The sequence below is a fragment of the Plectropomus leopardus genome, chromosome 2 (genome assembly GCF_008729295.1).
Source record: "Plectropomus leopardus isolate mb chromosome 2, YSFRI_Pleo_2.0, whole genome shotgun sequence".
NCBI classification, from domain to species: Eukaryota; Metazoa; Chordata; class Actinopteri; order Perciformes; family Serranidae; genus Plectropomus; species Plectropomus leopardus.
The window spans coordinates 22,734,761-22,745,064 of record NC_056464.1 but is presented as its reverse complement, the minus strand read 5'-3'; the positions used below and the strand labels follow the sequence as shown (position 1 = coordinate 22,745,064).

General features: G+C 41.6%; 1 protein-coding gene across 1 annotated transcript in view; it reads left to right on the top strand.

The window, feature by feature from the left end:
* The first annotated feature begins 1,545 nt into the window (after nucleotides 1–1,545).
* Nucleotides 1,546–10,304, top strand: part of cbfa2t2 (CBFA2/RUNX1 partner transcriptional co-repressor 2) — a 45,431-nt gene continuing 36,672 nt past the window's right edge. The window contains exon 1 of the mRNA XM_042505422.1: nucleotides 1,546–1,700. Within this exon, the coding sequence (XP_042361356.1) occupies nucleotides 1,673–1,700 (28 nt within the window). The 5' untranslated portion in view covers nucleotides 1,546–1,672. The remainder of the gene's footprint in view (nucleotides 1,701–10,304) is intronic.

Sequence of the window (10,304 nt, the reverse complement as noted above, 5' to 3'; positions counted from 1 at the left end):
GTAAGAGGACTTATTTATTGCAAGATTATAATGATCAGTGATAAACTATTAAAAACAAGCTCCTTATTTGCTGCATTATTTTATTTTAATGTATGCACTGTATTTGAGTATAGAATTAACCATTTGAAGAGTTAGCATTTGTAAAACAAACAAAAAAGAAAATTAATTATTCTATTGTTTATCAAATTAAATAAAAAAAGTATTTTTTAAGAAGGGATCTGAGTCATCCTTTTATTCATTGATTTCAGCTCAGTCAGCAGCATGTGACTCGCTTCTGACACTGACACAGCAAGTGGTGACTCTTAGCTTCTGTGTCCCCAAACTGTGGCACCTCCTGATCCTGTGCTCCACATCAAAACAATTAGTGGCCCTTGGCCCCTAGCTTCACACACAAAGGGTGGGGGACCTGTGTTACCCCCCGCACACAGAGAGAGAGGCAGTAGCTGACGGCTCCTTGGCTCTTCCATAGCAGAAGCAGTAGGTAATGACTCCTGCTTGCCACGGTGGACCTTAATTTGTTATTGTAGCAGAGCAGCTGTGCAGCATGCTGCAGAGAGCAGGTGGCAGCCTGGCAGGAGTGGAGGATGGGGGGCTGGGGGGAGGGAGGGAGGGAGGGGGAGGACCGGAGCGTGTGGCATATGTGGGTGGCTGTAGGGGGGGAGGAGGATGGAAAGATGATGCTGTATGTTTATGTGTGTGTTTGGGGTGGTATTGCTCACAATCTTCTCAGCCAGAAACCACATATTATGCTTGTAAAGGAGAATAATACGCGAGACTCTGGATTGAGTCCAGAATGTGTAGGATTTTGTGTTCTGGCTCAACAGATAATACACACTTAATCAAGAGTGTAGGTTTTGTTTCATCATTTTGGGAGAGTAGGGATATATGAAACAGTGGCTTATGAGGTCCTCAGCCAGGACATTGCACTGATGTGTGAATTTTCTGCAATGATTTATGCTGTAAATGCATTTTATTTTGTCAATGTCTGTTACTTTAATGTTCTTATTGAGAGAGATAATGCATGCCTTAACCATTGTGGGAGACATGTCCCCTGCATCCACCCATAATCTACACCTGTGCACCAAATATTCAACTTTTGTTTTTACCTTTATGCATATTGTACAACATTTTAATTCATCCCTCAGGGCTACATATCATCAAGTACAATCCATCATTTTTAGCTCCATCTGGCTCTCCCTATCCTTGCTTATTCCAATGACAATTTGTGGAGGCATCCCAGGCTATGAAAAACAAAATCAATACACCAACAAGTCGAGGTCATAAACGACTTTGCTCAAGGCAATGGAAGTGTGTCTGCTGTGAGGATTATGTGAGCTGAGCTCTGGTGTCCTATTGTTGCCGCTCGGAGGTAATCATTACACAGACACCGTTTCTCTGCTGTAAACGGAGCGTTATTGGTTTTCTGCTTAAATGCCGACAATTAGTACCGCCCACCCAAATATTCTCTGTTAGGCGCGAGTGAAGAGATACCTGATGCCTGCTGGTGAACTGGATCGATCGTCTCCTGCAGGTTCCGTTCATCCGTGTTTCATTCAGAAGTGTTTTGAAAGTGTTTTAATCCAGTAGAGACCCTGTCGAAGAAGCGAAACTGTGTTTGATCGTGTCAGCCATCATTCTGCAAAGAGGAAGAAAACTCCAAAATACGAGGAGCATGGTCGGAATGCCGAGTGCTTTAAACTGTAAGTGCACTTTAAATTATGCTTAACATGCTGTGTATCACTGTGACTATTGTAAGTGCGTTACTATTACCTGACTTCATTTATCCACAGGTATATGTATTTGCACCTGCACACTGTAATACACTATGCTGAGTCATTACATATGGTATACAGGGGCGTAGGTTTCATTTCAAAATTGGTGATGATGGTGGTGGTGGTTGGGGGGGTGCTGCACCAATTTTTGCCTTTTTTTCATCAATTTATCATGTGAATGTCTGAAAATTTGAATAATCAGTCTTTTTTTTTTGTTATGTCAGCCAGTGTGCAGTTTACTCATAGACTAAAAACTAGACGTAGCTATACCGTGACTTCACAGATTGATATGTGGAGTCTCGTTTTTGAAACCTCGAGTTCTACATTTCGGCCACTGCCATGATGGTTTTTATTTTTTTTGAGACATAGGTGATATTTGGATGAAAAGCTGGAGCTGTGGTGGAGAAAGGGGAGGATCTGACTCACAGACTGCAACAACTTTTGTGGAAGCCTTGCAGACATACTATTACTTAAATGTGCTTAGATATGCAAATATAAATGGGTGAGTTAAAAAATCAAACACCCCCTCCCCCCATTTAGTTGTCATGGATGTTGACATTAGATATAGAGACCAAAAACGTTTTTTGTTTTTGTAAAAGGCTGTAACCATGTTTATTTCTGCTGTAAGATTTGGCATTTTAACATGAGGGTCTATGGGGGTTTACTCTGTTTTGGAGTCAGTCTCAAGTGGCCAGTCGATGAACTGCAGTTTTTGGCACTTCCACATTGGCTTCATTTTCAGGTTCGGTGGTTGAATCTCTCGCTTTCACACAGGAGTCACAACTATCCGTAAATTGGGAAAACAATGAGATCCGGGAGCTACTTGCCCTCGAGCAGAGATCAGCCGCCGTATAACAGATAGGGCACATGATTGTTATTGACATGTTATGCCATTGTTGTTATTTAGAAAGTCCTGCTGATGTGTATGTTATATTTCACAAGAAGCAGACGCTGTTGTGTTTAACGTTACGCTCATCAGCCTCTTTTGCTTCTTTGATACAGCATGCTGTCTACAATCACACACTGATCCATGATGCTACCTTCGTTTAGTTTGGTGTAAAAATACAAAGGTGGCATGAAGAAGGGACTCTGTAGTGGCCTGATAGTGTGACCTCTAGTAAAGGGCTTAAATTTCCTGCATTCTGGTGAATTTTTATGCACCAATTTTTGCCTTTTGTCTTTGATGTTGTCAAAATAAAAGTCCTCTTCTGCTTCCATGTTTTTATTAGGGACACAAATGCTCTAAGTATTAAGGGGGACCTGCCCCCTGCATCACCCCCAAAATCTACACCTATGGGGCCCATATGTCCCTGATCTCATTTCTATGTTTTACATAATTAAGGACCATAAACTCGGCTAAACCTCTCTTTGCCTCGTAATGAGCAGATATCAAGGCTGCACAATGTGGACAGAAAAAAAGTCTACTCTATTATTTTCAGATTCGTCTCCCAGAGCGCGCTAAAGTCTTCAGAGAAGACCTTTAAATGTGTTACTTCAGATCATATCAAATCATTATAATGACCAAACAAAAACCCAGTCATCCCTTTGTTCGCTGAGATCTTACGCTCATTAGGATCCATTAAAGAGTGCGAATAAACTATGCATAACACACACTCTATTGGATGCATTATCCCTTATATAGCCCCCACAAGACAGCTATTATGCTCCCATTTGATTGAATAGCAGCTTTCGGTCTATGTGTCTATTCAGCGGAGGATTTGGAGCCCTTAATCCACCAGGCAAAGTTTTTTCTCTCTCTCTTTCCACCATCTGGACTTTACAGCTTTTTAAGACAAAAACACCAGGCGGTGTGAAACCAGGCTGGAGCTGCTGCTTGATGCCAGGAGGAGGTTTTTCCCTTTTTTTGCCTGCGGTTTCTGCCTGCTTTACATCAGGGGTCAATAGTACAGTCCTGCAATGCAAGCAGGGTCAGCAGGGCCCGAGGGCTTGATTGTAGGGCCTCCATGTGTCGCCGCAGCCACCCCTCAGGACTCCCCTTTTCCCCACAGAGAAACAAATAATCGCATGACAAAGACATGACTGTAATGGCTGATGTTGTGGTGATGATGATAGTTATGATGATGATGATGATGATGATGATGATGATGATGATGATGGGGGGCTACAGTTGCCACCAGGGAGCAGCAGAGTGTGCACTGTAATTTAAAACTATAAACATGATGGATTCTGGGTTTGAAAGCAATCCTTGTTTTGGAAAATTTGGTTCCAGCTCTAACCCACAAAAGATCAAAAATGTGTGTTCTTCTGTTTTACCGTAATCGTTGTTTAGCTGGGAGTAATTTGATGTTTTGCAGAAAGCTAAATAGCCCTCTGGGAAGCTGGGATGCTGTGTGTACACTGGGAGAAAATGTGTTAAGGAGCATGTAGGCTCAACATTGCTCACACTAGTCAATCATTTCCATTCACTGCTGATTAAATTAGCTCTAGTCAAAAACATGTGGATAATTTGGAACCCCCCGATAATTTTCCCTTTTGCCTTTTTTCCCCTTTCTTTTCTTTGGGGTGGGTTATAGAGTCAGATTCCAATCCTCTGACATTAAAAGGGGAAATAAACGACAAAGGGGCCCTGCAGGTTTGCATTAGAGACCTAATTGGTTTTGGCTTGAGTGGGCTGTTAGCGTTGCCAGACGTGGGCCCTTTGTGTTTTGCCATGTGGGAGAATTTGCCTGTGCTGGAGGTAGAGAGAAGAGGTGCCTGCAGATCTTCTCTGAGTCATCCCTGCGCTGTTTCTCGTCTTTGTGGGCTGCTTGTACGCACGTGTGTGTGAATGTGTTTGCATGCATGTATCATTTCAGGTATATATGTTGAAAATGTGCGCAAATGCATTGAATTGTGGAGGGGTTTTTTTTCAGTTTTTCTGCTTATACTTGTTTCTGTTTGTTACTATGTGTCATGCATGCTGGCTGTGTTTCTGTTATATGCGTGTGCTATTGTGTGTGTTTGTGTGTGTCAGGCTGCTAGCCCAGTATCCTTCTCACTCCCTCTGGTCTCTGCGTGGGTCTTTTCCACCAGCACTACCACCTGTTAGTGTTTTACTCAGGCCCCAGGGCTACAATGACTGCACAACCTTCCAGATTTGCTCATCAAGCCCATCAGATCGGCGCCCTTACCTCAAACCTGGCTCCCATTTCCTATCGCGGGGACCAATCTGAGCTGGATTCCCCGGTGCAGTTAAGCTGAGTCAAGATGTGCAGTTGAACTGGCTTGAGTTTGATTAATGACTCATGAGTGACAACATTTGATTCAGTGCGGCAAATGCTGGATCACGCTTAAGTGTTTTCAAAGTGTGGTTTCAGTGGGAAAAGAGATGTATAAAGGCTGGATTTATGGGGTCACTTTGTTGCCCAGTTGCTCCACATGTGAGAACCACAACAAAGAATCTGACATCTTCTGTTTGGCCTATAATACGTGACCAAATTTAAATAGACTATAATCGCATGTGTCACATATTTACGGTTACGGATCACAAAATTGAAGATTTAAATGGACCCTAATTGTAATGAAATCTTTACTACCCAATGAAAGGAAGGGAAAATATATCATCTCTGCATCCGATTATCAAGTTCCCTTGTGTTGAATCCTAAACCACTGCAGTCTGCATCATCAGGCTTTTCAAACAGATAGGATTTGTCATGTTCCGTGTTTCGTGAGACCTCTGAGCTTTCCGTCCCATTGTCTGTTTCCAATTCAGCACACTGTGTTCCTGTCTATTCCTTCAGACAGTGTGGCAACCTGAAGCAAAGCTTAAAAAAAGAGAGGAATGACCAAACAGTTAAAGGAAGAAAAAAAAACAGTGAGAGAAGGGGAGTAGAAAGGGATTAACTGTCAGGGAGAATGTGAGGCTAATTGAAGCCAGTTTTGCACAGCTGTTTCTTGTTGCTGTGCGGCACTGCGCAGAGCGGCTGCGAAGATAGGATCCAGATGTGATCTTGCGCCAAGGATCACCCGCCAATAACAATCCTCCGAAATACCAGCCGTACAGGAGACGAGGGCTATTAAGGTGTCCACGCTCGCCCACCTCCTGACAAAACATCACTTCTCCGCCTCTGAAAGATAACCTGGCTCTCAACGGTGATTGCAGGTCTCAGCTCGGCTCCCGAGCGTTGTTAACACTGTCATTTTGTTATACTGCCAGCCACCACCATGGCCTCTGTATTCAGGTGTCACTTGGAAGCGTAAACATCGCCTTGACACATTTGACTATCCCAAAAAGGCGTCTCGCACGGTTTGAGAGCGGTTTTGCATATTTGTTATGTGGCTTTTGAAACATGCAACTAAAAAAGGGATAAAAGCCTCTTTTGTGTGTTCCTCTGTTTCATTTAAATCATCACGGAGAAAAAAAATCATGTATCCTTTATCAGGATGGCGGCATGCAGGTCCCAGGATAGTGTGCAGGCATTTATTCGGTCTTCTACTCTTAAGTGGAACAAAAGGGCCCAGTCACTTCAGAGTGAACTGGAGTGGTCAGAGAGAGAAAAAAAACTGCAATTGAAAGAAACGTATCACCACATTATGCTTTTTTAATGCCCCCTGCCTTTCACCCCCCTTCTATCATTTCCCACTTGGCTCAGACAAAGAGGAGTTAGCATTGGTTCCCCCTTTTCTCCACGCCTTCCAAGGTTACCCCTGCGCGTCTTTCTCACCTCCTGTTCCTCTCCGACGTTCGGCCTCCCTCCATCCATTCCTCTTTGTTCCCCGTCTTTCTGTCCCCATTACTTTTCCATCTCTGTTTATCTCCACTTCTGTTTACCCTCCCTCCATCCCTGCTCGTCTGTCTTGGCCACGCAGAGTCCAAATGCAGCTGGCCTGTCGTCGCCCAGAGGAAAGCTGACATCCAGCTGCATATGAGCTCTTATCAAAGACTGTAAGAGAAGTCTCAGTTCACGCTTTGACAAGATATAAGTTATATCATACTTTAAAAAAAAAAAAAACCTACTCATTTGTTTTTTTCTTTTTTGCATTTGTCATTTTTCCATTTTTTTTTACAGAAAGTCCAATAAAATGTCAGTAATATCCCTGAAATAGGTGTTTTTTTTATTTCAAGGGGACCATCTAAATTGCGAATACCAATGTTATTTCAATTAGCAAGATAAGTTTAATCAATATTTGTGAAGTATTCTCTCTCAAGGCCGAAAAACACAGAAGTAAGTCTCAAACTTTTGATGTTATCAAGTATAAAGTATGAAGCTGCTCAAGACAATAGAGGGGGGTCTTATATGTGGACCCACAGAAAATTTGTGCCTTTTTTATACCCAATTGAGCTTTACTCTATTGTTGATGGCTAAGAACATGAAGAAGTAAAATATATTGCAAAAATAAACATAAACTGCACTTCAAAATAAAGGTTCTGTGCCAGAAATTCACTGTATTTAAAAATCTATAATATAATATAGTTGTTTTTTTTTTTCTTTTAACACAAACTCAACACATTCAAGAGTCACTCACGGTCCTTTCGGAATGGACCTGTGACCCACTTTTGGACCACAACCCACCAGTTGGGAATCACCACTATGATGGAGGGAAAACCCTGCACACAGTCTTAAATGTGCACAAAAATATAGGGCTAATAAGTCCAGTAGTAGATTAGCTTTGAACAAACACATAACGCACAAGACTAAACTCATTAAAATTCCCCTGTGTGCGCTCAGTGTCATCTAGAGCATATTTCCCAATTTATTGTCTATGAAGCGTTTCTAGACTTCGTACCCTATGACATCACAATTTTTTTCATGTTTACTTATATTTTTGAACTGTCTTAGACAGTAGGAATTACAAAGATGGATTTTGAAATTGGGCGTACTTCCCCTTCAAAATGATTCATTATCAGCTGTAACACATGTAATGTTTATGTAAAGCATATGCAACAAGCACATCCAGCAAAGTCTGACCCAGATAGTGACTGTTTCACATCCTGACAGATAACGATGAACAAGATGTGTGGCCTTGGCCTAGTGTCGCTTTATCAAACACACACACTGACAGGGAATGTGACAGGATCTCAGCCTATAAGCCAACATCACTCCCGAGCTCCAGAGTGTCAGTTGTGAGTTTTATGACTTTTGTCAAGTTCACCTCATCTGTCCCTTCTCTGATTGCACTCCTGCTGGGCCTCGTGCTGTCAGAGAACAGAAACCTGCTCTCCTGCTACACACATAAACTCTTGTTCCACTTTGTCTGCTCTTGCTCCCAGGGTGGAATGTGTTCTGGGTGCTGTTGTTTATGTGTCTTGTCCTCAGCTGGTGTCTCTGCATGTCGTCTTTGCTTGTTTGTTCTAGCAAAGTACTGTTGTGCGATGTCATACCCCTGGTGGGTCTGCAAAGCAACAACAAAGCAGGTGCTGCCAGTCTCCCGTTGTTCCGGCTGGAGATATTTGAACGATTTTGTCCTCAAACAAAAGATGGAAAAACTGAAAAGGCAAGAGTAGGTTGAGTTTGATTTATTATGTCTTGAAGTGAAAAATAACTAGAACAAGTAAAACTGTAAATACACCCCATCTCCATGACACACACAGATTAAGGATTGTATTGCAACATTGACAAGCCTAAACATCACTGAGGTTTAACCTTGGGAAATGCCAGCACATGCCTGTGACCGTGTGTGAGGGTGTGTGTGTGTGAGCAAAGCCAGCCATTATCTTCCCTCAGCTTTAATTGAGCCCTTCAGAAATCCCAAAAAACTATTACACACACACACACACACACACACACACACACACACACACACACACACACAGACACAGACACAGACACAGACACACAGACACACACACACACACAGAGTTAAGCCTGGAGGCTCTATCTCGGCCTGGCCAGGTGTTCCCGGCTCCACTGCCAGATGAACCACCTGCAGATCACAGGTGTGGCCATCGCCAGGGAAGAGAACAACACAGCTGCTTCAACAGCCTCAGGGAGAGAGGTGGAAGGTTTATATAGAATCAACTGCTGGTAGCAGGAAGCTTCACACTTACACACACATCAGGCACAAATACATAGTATAGAGCAGTGTTGGAATGTAACTAAGTACATTTACTCAGGTGCTGTGCTAAAGAACTAATTTTAGGTACTTGAACTTTACTCGAGTATTTTCTTTCCATGCCAGTTTATACTTTTACCCCACTATATTCTAGGGGGAAATTTGGTACTTATTTAAATTCACTATATTTACCTGAATGCTTTAGTTACTTTAAAAACTAAGATATTTACATCAAAACATAACAAGATGATGATTTGTAATAAATGAAATTATCAAAGAGATTATACAACCACAACTGCAACTTTTAGTTGATTAATCAATAAGTTGACAGAATTTTTTTTTAATCGTTATCTTTTTTTGATCATTTAAAGTTTCTGGGGTGTTTTTTTTCTATTTTTTTAATAATATTTTTGTTGGGCTTTTTTTTCATAATTTTGTGTTTTGGGGTGTTTTTTATTTTATCTAATAGAGAGTTTTTTAAAATTATTTTATAATAACTTTAGGTTTTTTGGGTGGTTTTTTTTTCTTCCACTTTTTCTTCTAATCATTTTAAGGTTTTGGCGTGTTGTGTGTTTTACTTTTAATACTTTTAAGTATATGTCCCTGATTTCACTTAAGTAAAGGAGCTACATACTTCTGCCACCACAGGTACTGAGTAACATTATATCATAGGTGTTGTCATTGCTCGCTGTTCAGTAAAGACAGCTTTCACTTTTTAAAGCTACAACCTCACTTATGTTTTTGTTTTATAACATGAAACTATTGTTGCATTGGTGCCCAGCACCCACTCTACTGTGGTGTGTTTGAACAAAAGAGAACAAAAATCAAGTTTCTAAAATGCTGCTGATCTTGTTTTAGTTTGCAAACTCCAGGGTTGCATTTTAGTCCTGATGATAGGGTTGCTATGTCATTGTCCCAACGGCCCAAAATTTTGAAGCCTCATTAGTCTGCATAATGTCCCAATGGGCCGAAAGCCAGTTTCTCCATCAGCCTGTTAGCTCCCCCCAAAAAATGGGACTATCACTATGAGGTCCTGTTTCTTTGAAATAAACACTCAGCAGTTAGTTTCAGTTTGCCAGTGCTGGTTGAGCCACTAATCGCAGGTGTTTTTAACAACCCTTTTCGGCATTTCTCAATGGCGTTTGAGCCACCAAAGCTGGGCATTTTTCACCAGTCTGACACTGCCAAAACATAATCTTCTATCTAGCCAAGTATTTTTTGTGCTTAAACTTAACTACACATACACCTCAGTGTTGTTATCAAATGCAATTTATTTGTGGTGTATAGAAATGTACAATGCAAAAACAAAATAATAAAAATTGGAAGGAATTGTGTATTTTCAGAGAAACAGGACTTTGAAGCAATCGACATTTGTTTTGGGGATAATGTGTGTTGGAGAAGTGGACATTTGTCCAAACAGGTCGTCGAACTTTTGGGCCATCAGAGCAATGGGCGGTCCCAGAGAGGGACTTTTTAAGATGATGAAACATACACCCACACTTGGTTCCCAATTGGATCTTATCAATCACAATGTGTCAA